The following is a 16,223-nucleotide window of genomic DNA, read 5'->3' as shown; positions in this document are numbered from 1 at the left end:
CAGTGTGTCCTGGATTTCCTAGATGTTTTGGGTTAGGAGCTTTTTGCTTTTTGCATTTTCTTTGACTGCTGTGTCAATGTATTCTAAGGTGTCTTCTGCCCCGGAGATTCTCTCTTCTATCTCTTGCATTCTGTTGGTGATGCTTGCATCTATAGCTCCTGATTTCTTTCCTAGGTTTTGTATCTCCAGGGTTGTCTCTCTTTCTGATTTCTTTATTGTTTCTATTTCCATTTTTAGATTCTGGATGGCTTTGCTCATTTCCTTGACCTGTTTGATTGTGTTTTCCAGTACTTCTTTAAGGGATTTTTGTGTTTCCTCTTTAAGAGCTTCTAGCTCTTTACCTGTGTTCTCCTGTATTTCTTTGAGGGTGCTATTTATGTCTTTCTTAAGGTCCTCTATCATCATCATGATAAGTGATTTTATATCTGAATCTTGCTTTTCCAGTGTGAAGGTGTGTCCAGGACTTGCTATGGTGGGAAAATTGGGTTCTGATGATGACAAATGACCTTGGTTTGTGTTGTTTATTTCCTTACGCTTGCCCCCACCCCCGCCATCGGGTGAACTCTAGTGCTACCTGCCCTTGCTAAATCTGACTGGAGCCTCTCCTTCCTGTGATCCTGGTTGTGTCAGAACTCCTCAGAGTCAAGCTGTCTCTGTGATCCTGTGATCCTGGGATCCAGGGATCCTGGGCTTGTTAGATCACCTGGGATCTAACACACTCTGTGTATTGTAGGACTGGCTGTAGAGCTTGCTCCCAAGGTTTGCTCTGGACCCCAGCCCAGACAGACCAGAAGGAACCCAAGTCACTGGGCTGGCGGAGTTCCTGTGTGCCTAGTCCCGCTGGTCCCAGTTACCTCCAGTGTTGGGACAGGTGTTGGTTACTGCTCACCTCTGATCCTGGGTGTGTCAGAGCGCTTGGGAGTGGAGCTTCCTCTGGGTGTTGTGGGACTGGCTGCAGAGCTTGTGCCCAAGGTCTGCTCTGGACCCCAGCCCCTCGTGTTTTTTTTATATATATATTTTCTTTATTTACATGTCATACGATATCTCCTTTCTCAGTTTCCCCTCCAAAAAAAGAAAAACCCCAAAAAACAGAAAACAACAAGAACAAACCCTTGTTTCCTCCCACCTTCCCTCTCCCCCTGCTTGCCACGCCACCCTCTCCGGCTTACTGGCCCTAGCATTCCCCTACATTGGGGCATAGAACCTTCACAGGGCCAAGGGCTTTTCCTCCCATTGATGACTGACTTGGCCATTCTCAACTCTTTGGTTGGTGGGTTAGCCCCTGGGAGCTCTGAGGGTGCTAGTTAGTTCATATTGTTGTTCGTCCTAAAGGCCTGCAAACCCTTCAGCTCCTTGTGTCCTTTCTCTAGTTCTTTCACTGGGGACCCTGTACTCAGTTCAAATGGATGGCTGTGAGCCTCTATGTCTGTATTAACTGGGTACTGTCAGAGCCTCTCAGGAGACAGCTATATCAGGCTGGATTGTCCTTCCTTTAGTATCTGTTACATAGTTAGTCTCTGCAACTCCTTCCATGGGTATTTTCTTCCCGCTTTTAAGAAGGAATGAAGTATCCACATTTTGGTCTTCCTTCTTCTTGAGTTTCTTGTGGTTTGTGAATTGTTCTTTGTGTATTCCGAACTTCTGGGCTAATATCCATGTATCAGAAGTGTATATCATGTGTGTTCTTTTGTGATTGAGTTACCTCACTCAGAATGATATCCTTCAGACCTATTTCACTAAAAATTTCATTAATTCATTGTTTTTAATAGTTGAGTAGTACTCCATTGTGTAGATGTACCACAATTTCTCTATCCATTCCTCTGTTGAGGGACATCTGAGTTGTTTCCAGTTTCTGGCTATTATAAATAAGGCTGCTGTGAACATAATGGAGCATGTGTCCTTATTACATATTAGAGCATCTTCTGAGTATATGCCCAGAAGTGATATAGCTGGGTCCTCTGGTAGTACTATGGTCCATTTCCAGAGGAACCGCCAAACTGATTTCCAGAGTGGTTGTACCAGCTTGCAATCCCACCAGCAATGAAGTAATGTTCCTCTTTCTCCACAACCTCTCCACCATCTACTGTCACCTGAGATTTTTATCCTAGTCATTCTGACTCATGTAAGGTGGAATCTCAGGGTTGCTTTGATTTGCATTTCCCTGATGACTAAGGATGTTGAACTTTTCTTTAGGTGCTTCTCAGCCATTCGGTATTCATCAGTTGACAATTCTTTGTTTAGCTCTGTACTCCATTTTTTAATAAGGTTATTTGGTTCTCTGGAGTCTAACTTCTTGAGTTCTTTGTATACATTGGATATTAGCCCTCTATCAGATATAGGATTGGTAAAGATCTTTTCCCAATTTGTTGGTTGCTGTGTTGTCCTATTGACAGTGTCTTTTGCCTTACAGAGCTTTGCGACGTTATGAGGTCCCATTTGTTAATTCTTGATCTTAGAGCATAAATTATTGGTATTCTATTCAGAAAAATTTCCCCTATGCCTATGTGCTTGAGGCTCTTCCTCACTTTCTTTTCTATTAGTTTCAGTGTATCTGGTTTTATGTGGAGGTCCTTGATACACTTGGACTTGAACTTTATACAAGGAGATAGGAATGAATCAATTTGCCTTCTTCTACATGCTAACTGCCAGTTGAGCCAGCACCATTTGTTGAAAATGCTGTCTTTTTTCCACTGGATGGTTTTAGCTCCTTTGTCAAAGATCAAGTGACCATAAGTATGTGTGTTCATTTCTGAGTCTTCAGTTCTATTCCATTGATCTACCTGCCTGTCACTGTACTGATACCATGCAGTTTTTATCACAATTTCTCTGTAGTACAGCTTAAGGTCAGGGATGGTGATTCTACAAGAAGTTCCTTTATTGTTGAAAATAGTTTTGGCTCTCCTGGGTTTATTGTTATTCCAGATGAATTTGCCATTTGCTCTTTCCAAGTCTGTCAAGAATTGAGTTGGAATTTTGATGGGGATTGCATTGAATCTGTAGATTGCTTTCGGCAAGATGGGCATTTTTACTATATTAATCCTGCCAATCCACCAGCATGGGAGATCTCTCCTCTTCTGAGATCTTCTTCAATTTCCTTCTTCAGAGACTTAAAGTTCTTGTCAAACAGATCTTTCACTTGCTTAGTTAGAGTCACACCAAGGTATTTTATGTTATTTGTGACTATTGTGAAGAGTGTTCTTTCCTTAACTTCTTCCTCAGCCTGTTTATCCTTTAAGGTCACTGAGGAAGGTCACTGATTTGCTTGAGTTAATTTTATATCCAGCTACTTTGCTAAAGTTGTTTATCAGGTTTAGCAGCTCTCTGGTGGAATTTTTAGGGGTCACTTAAGTATACTATTATATCATCAGCAAATAGTGATAATTTGACTTCTTCCTTTCCAACTCGTATCCCTTTGATCTCCTTTTGTTGTCTAATTGCTCTGGCTAGGACTTCAAGTACAGTATTGAATAGGTAGGGAGAGAGTGGGCAGCCTTGTCTAGTCCCTGATTTTAGTGGGATTTCTTCAAGTTTCTCTCCATTTAGATTGATGTTGGCTACTGGTTTGCTGTATATTGCTTTTACTATGTTTAAGTATGGGCCTTGAATTCCCAATCTTTCCAAGACATTTATCATGAAGGGATGTTGGATTTTGTCAAATGCTTTCTCAGCATCTAATGAGATGACCACATAGGTTTTTTTCTTTGTTTGTTTATATAGTGAATTACGTTGATGGATTTCCATATATTGAACCATCTCTGCATCCCTGGGATGAAGTCTACTTGATCATGGCGGATGATCATTTTGATGTGTTCTTGGATTCAGTTTGCAAGAATTTTATTGAGAATTTTTGCATCGATATTCATAAGGGAAATTGGTCCAAAGTTTTCTTTCTTCGTTAGGTCTTTGTGTGGTTTAGGTATAAGAGTAATTGTGGCTTCAGAGAATGAATTGGGTAGAGTACCTTCTGTTTCTATTTTGTGGAATAATTTGAGGAGTATTGGTATTAGGTCTTCTTTGAAGGTCTTATAAAACTCTGCACTAAACCCATCTTGTCCTGGGCTTTTTTTTTTTTTTTAATTTGGAGACTATTAATGACTGTTTCTCTTTCATTAGCAGATATAGGACTGTTTAGATCATTTATGTGATCTTGTTTTTACTTTGGTATCTGGTATCTGTCTAGTAAATTGTCCATTTCATCCAGGATTTCCAGTTCTGTTGAGTATAGGCTTTTGTAGTAGGATCTCATGATGTTTTGAATTTCCTCAATGTCTGTTGATATGTCTCCCTTTTCATTTCTGATCTTGTTAATTAGGATACTATCTCTGTGCCCTCTAGTTAGTCTGGCTAAGGGTTTATCTATTTTGTTGGTTTTCTCAAAGAACCAGCTACTGGTTTGCTTGATTCTTAGTATAGTTCTTTTTGTTTCTATTTGGTTGATTTCAGCCCTGAGTTTGATTATTTCCTGCCTTGGACTCCTCTTGTGTGAATTTGCTTCTTTTTGTTCTAGAGCTTTCAGATGTACTGTCAAATTGCTGATGTATGCTCTCTCCAATTTCTTTTTGGAGGCACTTAAAACTATTAGTTTTCCTCTTAGGACTTCTTTCATTGTGTCCCATGAGTTTGGGTATGTTATGGCTTCATTTTCATTAAACTCTAAAAAGTCTTTAATTTCTTTCTTTATTTCTTCCTTGACCAAGTTATCATGGAGTAGAGTGTTGTTAAGCTTCCATGTGTATGTGGGCATTCTACTGTTTATATTGTTATTGAGGAGCAGCCTTAGTCCATGGTGATCTGATAGGATGTAAGGAATTATTTCAATCTTCTTGTATCTGTTCAGGCCTGATTTGTGACCATTTATATGGTCAGTTTTGGAGAAGGTACCATGAGGTGATGAGAAGAAGGTATATCCTTTTGTTTTAGGATAAAAAGTTCTATACATGTCTGTTAAATCCATCTGTTTCATAACTTCTGTTAGTCTCACTGTGTCCTTGTTTATTTTCTATTTCCATGATCTGTCCATTGCAGAGAATGGGGTGTTGAAATCTCCCACTATTATTGTGTGCAGTGCAATGTGTGATTTGAGCTTCATTAAGGTTCCTTTTATGAATGTAGATACCCTCACATTTGGAGCATAGAGGATTAGAATTGAGAGTTCATCTTGGTAGATTATACCCTTAAAGAGTATGAAGTGTCCCTTCTTATCTTTTTTGATCACTTTAGGGTGAAAGTCGATTTTATTCGATATTAGAATGGCTACTCCAGCTTTTTTTCTTGGGACCATTGACGTGGAAAATTGTTTTCCAGCCTTTTATTCTGAGGTAGTGTCTGTCTTTGTTACTGAGGTAGGTGTCCTGTATTCAACAAAATGTTGGATCCTGCTTACGTACCCAGTCTGATAGTCTATGTCTTTTTATTAGGGAATTGTGTCCATTGATATTAATAGATATTAAGGAAAAGTAATTGTTACTTCCTGTTATTTTTGTTGTTAGAGGTGGAATTCTATTCATGTTATCCTCTTTTAGTTTTGTTGGAAGATTACTTTTTTGCTTTTTCATGGATGTAGTTCCACTCCTTGTGTTGGAGTTTTCTACTTATTACCCTTTGAAGGGCTGGATTTGTGGAAATACATTGTGTAAATTTGGTTTTGTCATGGAATACTTTGGTTTCTCCGTCTATGGTAATTGAGAGTTTTTCTGGGTATAGTAGTCTGGGCTGGCATTTGTTTTCTTGTATGGTCTGTATGGCATCAACCCAGGATCTTCTGGCTTTCATAGTCTCTGGCAAGAAGTCTAGTATAATTCTGATAGGTCTGCCTTTATATGTTACTTAATATTTTTCCCTCACTGCTTTTAATATTCTTTTTTTGTTTTGTGCATTTGATATTTTGACTATTATGTGGTGGGAGGAATTTCTTTTCTGGTCTAGTCTGCTTTGAGTTCCGTAGGCTTCTTGTGTGTTCATGGACATCTCTTTCTTTAGATTAGGGAAGTTTTCATCTATGATTTTGTTGAAGATATTTACTGGCCCTTTAAGTTGGAGGTCTTCACTCTCTTCTATACCTGTTATCCTTAGGTTTGGTCTTCTCATTGTGTCCTGGATTTCCTGGATGTTTTGGGTTAGGAACTTTTTGCATTTTGAGTTTTCTTTGACTGTTGTGTCAATGTTTTCTATGGTATCTTCTGCACCTGAGATTCTCTCTTCTATCTCTTGTGTTCTCTTGGTGATGCTTGCATCTATGGCTCCTGACTTCTTTTCTAAGATTTCTATCTCCAGAGTTGTCTCTCTTTGTGATTTCTTAACTGTTTCTACTTCCATTCCATTTTTAGGTCTTGGATGGTTCTGTTCAATTCCTTCACCTATTTGTTTGTGCTTTCCTGTAATTCTTTAAGGGATTTTTGTGCTTCTTCTTTAAGGGCTTCTACTTGTTTACTCATAATCTTCTGTAATTCTTTAAGGGATTTTTGTGTTTCCTCTTTAATGGCTTGTACCTTTTTACCTGTGCTCTCCTGTATTTCTTTAAGGGAGTTATTTATAACCTTCTTAAATTCCTCTAACACCATCTGGAGATATGATTTTAGATCGAAATCTTGCTTTTCCAGTGCTTTGGGAATATCCAGGACTTGCTGTGGTGGGAGTAGTAGGTTCTGATGATTCCAAGTAGTCTTGGTTTCTGTTGGAAATATTCTTGTGTTTGCCTTTTGCCATCTGTTGATCTCTGGTGCTAGATGTTCTTGCTGTCTCTGGCTGGAGTTTGTTCTTCCTGTGTGTCTGTAAGCCTGTGTCAGCACATCTGGGAGATCAGCTCTCCTCTGGTAAAACCTGGGCATAGATGGCTGTGGATCAGTTGTCCCTCCTGAGTCATGGGGTCAGAGCATACCCTGGAGACAGGCTCTCCACTTGTGGGAAAGGTGCAGAGAGGGCTGTGGATCTGTTTTCCCTCCTAGATGTAGACAGAGTTAGAAAGGATCCTGTCCAGGCTGCCCTGTCACTTGTGAGGCCTGTGCCTCCTGGCTGGTCCCGCCTTAGAAAATCACCCGAGTTCCTGGGTTAGAGCACTCCCTGGAGACAAGCTCTCCACTTGCAGGAAAGGGGCAGAGAAGGCTGTTGATCCACCAGAGAGAGTTGTGGATCCACTGCCATCACTCCCAGGTGTAGATGGAGGTAGAGAGGATCCTGTCCTGGCTGCCTGCCACTTGTGAGGCCTGTGCCTTCCAGCTGGTCCCGCCTTAGAAAGTCACCAGAGAGAAAATGTCGGATCTCACCCGAGTCCCTTCTCATTTCTTCTGTGTCTTCAAATCTTCATTATTCTAACATTGACACCATGCCTGGATCTAGGGAGCTATTTCTCCCTAAGGAGACTGAATAAGTGAATTCATGCCCAAATTAAGTAAGATACAAGAAGGATTCTTGGACATGATATTAAATAAGCAAGTTAAATTTGACACCTGAAAGGTATGAATAAGGCAGTTTTCCAGGTATATATATATATACCTGGAAATATATATATATATGAGGCACTTCCCCAACTGAAGCTCCCTTTTGTGATAACTCCAGCCTGTGTCAAGTTGACACACAAAACCAGCCAGTACATATATATATTTTCTTCTGCCTATCTGACTTTGTCTTGGTCAAATGGCATTCCACTCTGCTAAATATTAACTTTAAGCTTTGCAATATTTAACAATTTTACCTGGCTTTCGAAAACTCCCTCTCTCTGGATTTCCTCAAATATGTCTTTTTGAAAACATGCTTTTAAAACCATACTTTGAATAGGCCATTTGTTTTCCTTAGGGATCATGATGGACAAAATTGTTTGTATAATCAGCATCACTTGCTGGAGCACAAAAGCCTCTCCTTTCACTGGCCTCTGGGTCATGAGAGCGAGAGAGCTGTCCCTACCCTTCTGCTGCTGCAGCACTCAGGAGAGCAGGCCCTGGTGGCATGGGTCTGAATGAGACAGCCAGGAGAGCATGAGAGGAGTGGGAGAGCTGTTTCTGCCCCTTGCTGGCTGCAGCACTGGATGGGCTACCTGGGTAAGGCAGGAGGGCTGATTATGTGGGTGTGAGAGAGCTGGGGGACCGACCAGCTCTGACACCTCTCAGACCAAGATCCAGGGCTTTAAATTGGCCCACCCCAGCATCAATGAACTACTTCAGTGCATATAGGAGGGGCTGGTCTTACTGATCTAAAACTACAGGATCTCCACAACACAGGGCAACAACAGACTATCTAAGAGGAGCTCCAGTGAGTGTCCAGTATCAATAGTGTAGCCAAAGCCAGAGGCCTCGAACCAGACCAGCAACTCATTGCAATGCACATTTGCAGGCTAAGAAGTGTGAACAAACAGGTATACTGTGGGACGCACTGTGACACACTGTAGCTTCTACAAGATTTTCTTTCTCTTTTAGGGGGAGATTGAAAAGTTGAAAGGACAGGAGATAAGTAGGATTGAGATGCATGATGTGAAACTTAAAAAGAACATTACAATTAAGAAAAGAAACAACTTTCTTTCGGAAATCAAGTTGTATTTTCTATCAGGGTAAAGTTGGGTCATGAGAGCTTAATTCCTTTCTCTCCACAAGAGCAGCCCCAGTGAAGACCCATTCCTCACACCAATATACACTATCGAATCACAACAGAAGAAGCAAGCCCAGACAGTCATTTAGCTGCGGTAAATGCTTGGGAAAAAATTGCTTCCCAATCAGATCTTCATCCAAGGGGCAGATGTCCCAAAGCTGTGAAGACCTTCATACAGTTTATAAACACTAGGAAGTTTAGTCTGAGAAGGGATATCAAACATACCTCATCAAATATAACATATCTGATCCTCTTCACCCAGTTTTGGCGATGAGGTGCTAGTAGCAGGATTTCAAAGCAGGCAGGCACAGTTATAAGCACCTAAAAGTAACAGGACCATGGGACATAATTCTTAGTATGTGCATAGTTGTAAAGCTCATGTGTCCTGAATGTATTTTCCAATAACTAAAATCTGAGGCTACTTCCAAGAACTTGATTTGTTACACTTGTGATATACTTATTAGTTTGAACCACACGACACTTCTCTTTTCATGGGACAAACAGTCAAATATCCCATGTGAAGGGTAGATTCTTCTTTATGAGCATTCCAGCTATGTCTAGAGCTAAATGGGATACCTATATTGATGTCTTTCCTATCCCCTTTGGGAACCATGAGAAACGGAGATGGAAAGTGTAGAGTATGGTGAACTGCTGTCTTCTGAACCAGGCAGAGCAGTTCCTCTCAGGAGCCCCCAGACACTGTGATCATCTGGACAATACATGCAGAACATCAAACCAGTCAAAACCCCAGCAGGAATGAGGAGCCATCTCACAAGGCCCCACCACAGTAGAGGAGTTTCTGGTAGCTCATGGCTTCTGGGAAAAAGACATGATACTGGGAAGGAGAGGGGTTAGGGTAAAACAGGGAGGGAGACGTGGAAAATGGGAGTGGACAGGATCATCATACATCTCAAACATGTATGAAGATATCAAAGAATACATAAAAATGTTTTGACTATATAAATATTTCTAAAACGAGGTAAGAATAAGAGTCATTATTTTAACCATGTTGATTCCTTCAAATCTAACACTGACAGAATTTGTGTTGGAAGATGTTTCTTTGAAAGGCAATCCAGGCAGCACATCACTACATTACTACATAATGCTCTAAAAGCATGTCTTATTTTTTTTATTTTATCCTAATCCCTGACCTGAAAATTCTATAAAAAAGAAAACTATAACTTCATTAAGACCAGGTTTGCTTGCTACAACACAACATTTTTAACTAAAATAAGTGTCTTTAACAAGAGAAAGTAATTATGATTATAATTGCCATTCACTAATTTTTGTAGCTTGTAAAGATCTTTAGGTCATTGTGAATACCATTGTAAAGCAACACATGAATGAGCTATAAACTGAAAACTTAACATCAAAACATCTTTACAGAAAATGACCTTGATTAATCACATTCTTTAATAATGTAACAAAATTATATTTACTCTGAAGTAGTATTGTCCCTCACAAATTCAAGGAAATTATTTTCACAGGCCTTTTGAAGATGCCAGATTTCTAGCCAAAAAGGTAAAATGTTGTACAATTGGATAACAAGTTTATTGAATAGTATATCAAACCTGACAGTTGAGGGCATCGTGACGATACTCCCTAGTAAAAACACCACACAGAGATTCACCAGCTGGCATATTTTTGGTATAACGACTTTGAACAGTTGCTGCCACTTGATTAACAAGAGCCTGATTGACAGAGAAACAGATATATTAGTTACCTAATAAAGTATAATTTTATTTGTAATCTGTAAAGCAAATTTTAGTAGAATGATGGAGATGTCAAAAGCTGTTCTGCTATGAATGCAGGAAACTTAATGAAGCCTTTTCTCCAACCAACCCACACGAACAAGCTTTCCCGTTGAACAACTGAACTAAAATTCTTAACCTCTTTGATTAACAACAGCCCAAAGTAAGACAGAAATGAAACGCATTCACCTGAAAATAATGTATCCTTTACAGAAGAAAAAAATAACATGCATATCACAACACTAGAGGATCACCACTTATAATCTGAGTCTATCACAGGAGGAAGTTCAAATGGAGTTGTAACTCTTCTTTCAGAACTTCTCCCAGATGTCAGAGGTTTGAATACACGCATGATTCTATACAGTCTCACTTAGGTCCAGCAGGTAGTCTGGTCAGTGGAATCTATAAAACCTTCAAGCATCTATTTCATGCTTTTAAACCCTGCCCAATGTAAACACCATATAGATGAAAATGCAAAATTTATAATATGACCATAAATATATTTAAAAGCAATATTCTGGCCATTTTAATATATCTGAACACACAACCCTCTTGTGTTGGCCTGTGGTCCACTATCTAAATGGATGCTTGATGTGGGTGAGAGTGTAGCTCACTGTGGAAAACGTTATTTCTGGACTAGTGATCCTGGCTGCTATAATAAAGCAGGATGAGCAAGACATGAGGAAGGCAGCCAGTATCTAGCGCTTGTCAGGGCCTCTACATCAATTCCTGTGTCCAGGTTCCTACCCTGACCCCCTCAGTGGCAGACTGTGTTGTGTAACAAAAAAACTGGCAATATTCCTTTCCTCCCCAGGTCATTGTATTCTAGCCCTGCAATGGGAACACTCAGGAAGAAAGTCTCCAAACGAAAATGAGCATAGGAATGATTACACAAAGATGTAATATTAACATTGGACTTAACAAACTTAATAAGCTAAGGTAAAAATATGGTCCATGGATGGATATGTTTTTGTGGTTCAGAAAAAGATATATTATGCATTATACATGTTTTGATGAATCAATAAAATGACTAATTCCTCCATTATAAAAGTAGACAAGGGTATCCTCCAGAGATCATGAATAAAGAACTCTCATAGACCAAAAGTCTATTCATATCAATGCATTTTGATATTACCCAAATCATTGAGTAACAGCAGAAACACTGAAAAAGATTTGAGATTCCATCTCATTCCAATTAGGATGGTTAAATCAAAAAAACAACTGTTAACATTTCAGGAAATATGTGGAAAGAGGAACCCTTACTCACTACTGGTGAAAATATAAACTGGTATACCCATTATAGAAATCATTATTGAGACTTCACAAAATACACATAGCTATATCACTCCTGAGTATATATCAAAGGTTTTTAAGTCTTACCACAGAGAGAGTTATAAATCTATGTTTGTATTTCCACTATGCTAATAGCTTGGAAATTGAAGAAGCCTCTACATCATCAGCAAATTAATAGAAAAGGAAACTATTGTACAAATATACAATTCTATTCAAATGTAAAGAAAACTTGTTCACAGAAAAACAGATGGAGCTGGGAATTATTGTATTAAGCAAGATAACACAGACTCAGAAGATAAATAGGACATATCTTCTCTCATACTTGGATCATAAATTTTATTTTATGTATATATTTGTGTGTTTGTGTATGTGTATGTATACTGCATGTATAGGTATGTGTATATGTACTATGTGCCTATGTATATGTATTGTATGTATGTGTATATGTATGTGTATGTGTACTGTATATATATATGTATGTATATGTGTACTGTGTGTATATGTATGTATAGTATGTATACTGTATGTATGTGTATGTGTACTGTGTGCATGTGTATATGTATGTGTATGTGTACTGTGTGTATACATTGTGTACTGTGTGTATATGAATGTGTATGTGTACTGTGTGTACTATGTATATGTATGTATACTGTGTGTATGTGTGCTGTGTGTATATGTCTGTATATGTGTATGTGTATATGTATGTGTATTATACTGTGTGTATGTGTACTTCTGTATATATGTATGTGTGTATATGTATGTGTATATTATTATATGCATGTATATGTGGGTATAGGTCCTCTAACAAGGAAAGGAATCATGAGAAGGAACATGGTCATAAAGGAAGGAAGGGAAATAAGGTAACAGAATATATGTGACAGGAAAGTGGAATGAAGGCTACAAGAAAGGAAAGGGGAACAGGCAAGGAGGACTCCATCTTAGGCGAAGGAAGTCGTGAGGAGAATCAGAACCTCAAAATACCACGTATGAAAAGGCCTCGATGAAGCCCATTGCTTATGTAAGGAGAACAGGATCTACCGTGTGGATTGCTGTCTATATGCAGGTGAGGGCAGGCACAGGATAAGGCGAGAGCCTGTGGTTGGCCAATGGAAAAGGAAGGTAGGCTGAGAATTTTAGAGTACAGAGAGTACAGAGAGACAGAGAGGAAGGAAGATGAGGGAAGAGAATGACAATCCAGATTCTGCATGGCTTTAAATAGCCACAGATAGCTAGGAATATCTTATAAGGGATGGATAATCAGAGGACAATTTGCCTTATCTAGATGGGCAATTTATATCAATATCAATTGGCTCTGAGTTCATTGTGTGGGCAGTTTGTGGGGTAACAATTTACTGATATAAATCTAACTGATAAATTACAAGCCTCTAGAGTTTTGATTTTACCTAGTTATGGGAATTTGTGACAGTTAGATGGGTGGTCGCTACACAGGGCTAGCGATGGAGGCAGCGAGACTGCCAGGGCCAGAGAATAGCAGGTGTTAGCATGCAATGATGGTCTTTTTTTATTTCACACTACACTATCACATAACCATGTCTAGTATTTCTGAGTAAATTCTTTTTTCTTTTTTCATTTACTTCATGCCTTCTTAGAAGGGGGAACAAAATACCCATGGAAGGAGTTGCAGAGACAAACTACGGAGCAGAGACTGAAGGACAATCCAGAGACTGCTCACTTGGAAAACCTTCCCATATTCAATCATCTGAGTAAGTTCTATCATGAAGAAAAATACTGTTTGCCGGATCCCTACCTTTGTTGGTGCAACATACACAACCACGCCTTCATCGCTCTCCTTCAGCACCTTTTCCATGCAATAATAGGAAGCATAAGTTTTGCCAGATGATGTTGGGGCAACAATCACTGCAGACTCATAGTTATCCACCACATCCAGGAGCTCTCGCTGCAGGGGTCAGAGCATGATTTGTGTCAATCAAACGAGCCATGTTTCCAAGACAAACATGTCAGTCTTTTTCCACTGTGATTTTCCTGAGCCTCACTAAGATAGAGTTGCAGACACGCAGAAAATTTGAAAGGAAACTCTGACGGGCTACTCATTCTCTCAAATGGTGTGATTTGTATGTTTTCTGAGCAACTGAGAGATGGGTTTTATGTATTAAGTAGAGTATAAAGATTGAAATTAACTTCACAGAGAAAGGGGACCTATTCAGGAAAAAAGCAGCCATTGAGGAGGGCAGGGAATCACATGTGTGTACTGATGGAAATGTAGCCAAAGTACAGAACATACATGGAGGAAAAAAGCACCCTGAAACCTGTTCTTTTGTACAATGGATATATAATAATAAAAAAGAGAAATCATTCAAAAGTGTCAGAGTAAGTTAGTATTAGGAAGGTTGTTTTTAATAGTTGAGAAATAGAGCTGTTGGAAACAGCCAACCGCTATCTTCACAACAGTAAGAAAAAAGTTGAAGGGCAGAAATTGTACCAATTCTTCATTTTGCTTCTGACCCTCTATACAGAACTATATGGGGCATTATCTTTACATCCTATCATTTTATTCATCACGATGATGACTAGTCAAAAGAAAGGAAAACCTTATGTGAAGTACAGAAGATACAAAGTACCCCCAAATCCCAGCCTGGCCACCCCAAGAATCTAGTCCTTCCCACCAGCCACACTTCAGTGTGGAAAGAACATGAAAGAATATGGGGGTGCATGGAAAATAGGAGAGAATTTGACTGCCCTGTGTTGAAACCCCAGAAATGGAAGACAAATAAACATCATTATGTTAAAGCTCAGCTGCCTCAAGTCTTTCATTTTATTAATGAAAAGTGGCTTACATAGTCAGACTGAACCTACAAAATTTCATTTGTATAAGTAAATAATGCTCTTGTTTAATGTGTGCAAAAAAGGTTACTTCCAAATTTTGTAGCCATCAATATTCATCATATATGTAGATATATATGTAGATATATACAAATATATGTAGATATATTTGTATATATCTACATATATTTGTATGTATCTTGATCATCATCTTGGTGAATAAACTTATACGATGTAAAAATAATGCCTCATATAGTCACACATACATATGCATACACACACACATATATATATATATATATATATATATATCACAAAAAATATCTAGAATGGTAACATGTGTAATCTAAACATATATAAAGTTTCCCAGTGTTTGAACTACCCAAACTGCTTCATGAAAATTTACATTGTTTACATATGAAATTCAACTGACAGAGAGAAAACCTGGAGCCTGGTACAAAATGATAATAGCTGCATAGCACAGACATCTCTAAGCTTTTGAATCTATCTAACACCTCACCAAGGAAGTGGTCTACATAGTAAATGAATTCTTGTCTTTAAATGAAAAATTTAGTCTAAAGGAGACCTTTTAAACAGAAAAGTATTTTAAGGGAAATAATATTGAAATTAAATAACTCAATATTATGCAGTTCATGATAAAGACAAATAGGAACACACTAACATACACAAAGAGAGACAACTGTAACAATAAGAAACTCCTGGACTCATACATGATTACAAAATTTAATAATTATTTTTATTCATATTTTTACCTGCCACGTGTCAGGAATAAAATCTTGGACCCTGGGGTCTGGGTCTCTTCTTTCTTCTCGTATCAAACAGTGACCCATGTATTGTAGTTGGAACCGAGCTGGCCCAATCCCTACTGAATATTTATTCTTTTTCTTCGTTTTTATGTCATCTGCTGTATCCTATATTGTTTTAAAAGATGATTTTGAAAGCAATTTAAATAGCTGAAATGTTTATGACTGAATTCTTCTATATGAAAACCATTTTTTAACCATCCTTAGCACTTTTCTAAAGTACAAACAAAGCAGTAGACTTCAAGACTTTCAAATGCTTACTGTAATATTTGTGGCTACAATCTGACATATTTAAAATAAGTAAACAACCAGTATAGATTTGAGTTGTTTTGCTAGAATTAAGCATAGGGTTAATTTTTAAAGTCTGCATAAATCATCTGACATTTAGTATGCATAGTCAAGTTGTATAAAATATTTCTAATACTTGATTGATTTTGGCAGTTGGATTAACTAAGATGCTATTTTCTATTAAAAATAAACCTAGGACACAAAATCTGTCCCAACACTGGGAGTAACTGGGACCAGTGGGACCAGACACACAGGAACTCAGCCAGCCCAGTAGTTCTGGTTCCTTCCGGTATCTCTGGGCTGGTGCCCTGAGCAGACCTTGGGCACCAGCTCCACAGCCAGTCCAAAAACAACCAGAGGAAGCTCCACTACCAGACACTCTAACACGCCCAAGATCAGAGGTGAGGAGGACACAACATCTGCCCCAACACTGGGAGTAACTGGGACCAGTGGGACCAGGCACAAAGGAACTCCACCAGCCCAGTGGCTTGGGTTTTTTCCTTCCAGTCTCTCTGGGCTGGTGCCCTGAGCAGACCTTGGGTGCAAGCTCCACAGCCAGTCCCATAACACCCAGAGGAAGCTCCACTCACAGGTCCTCTAACAAGCCCAGGATCACAGGATCCTAATACCAATACTCCTCAAACTATTCAACAAAATAGAAACTGAAGGCAGTCTACCCAATTCGTTC

The 16,223-nt window shown here is 39.0% G+C and overlaps 1 protein-coding gene across 4 annotated transcripts in view; it reads right to left on the bottom strand.

Annotated features, from left to right (window-relative positions):
- LOC116069359 (probable ATP-dependent RNA helicase DDX60) overlaps window positions 1–16,223 on the bottom strand; it is a 129,191-nt gene that overhangs the window by 56,598 nt on the left and 56,370 nt on the right. For all 4 annotated transcript variants that reach the window (XM_031339922.1, XM_031339920.1, XM_031339923.1 and 1 more), the window contains exons 16-19: window positions 15,197–15,355; window positions 13,390–13,539; window positions 10,149–10,268; window positions 8,803–8,898 (exon numbers count right to left, since the gene is read on the bottom strand). In XM_031339922.1, the coding sequence (XP_031195782.1) occupies window positions 8,803–8,898; window positions 10,149–10,268; window positions 13,390–13,539; window positions 15,197–15,355 (525 nt within the window). The remainder of the gene's footprint in view (window positions 1–8,802; window positions 8,899–10,148; window positions 10,269–13,389; window positions 13,540–15,196; window positions 15,356–16,223) is intronic.

The sequence above is a fragment of the Mastomys coucha genome, unplaced genomic scaffold, assembly GCF_008632895.1.
Source record: "Mastomys coucha isolate ucsf_1 unplaced genomic scaffold, UCSF_Mcou_1 pScaffold22, whole genome shotgun sequence".
NCBI lineage: Eukaryota > Metazoa > Chordata > Mammalia > Rodentia > Muridae > Mastomys > Mastomys coucha.
Note: the sequence above shows the minus strand (reverse complement) of the source record. Positions and strands in the feature narration are given on the sequence as shown.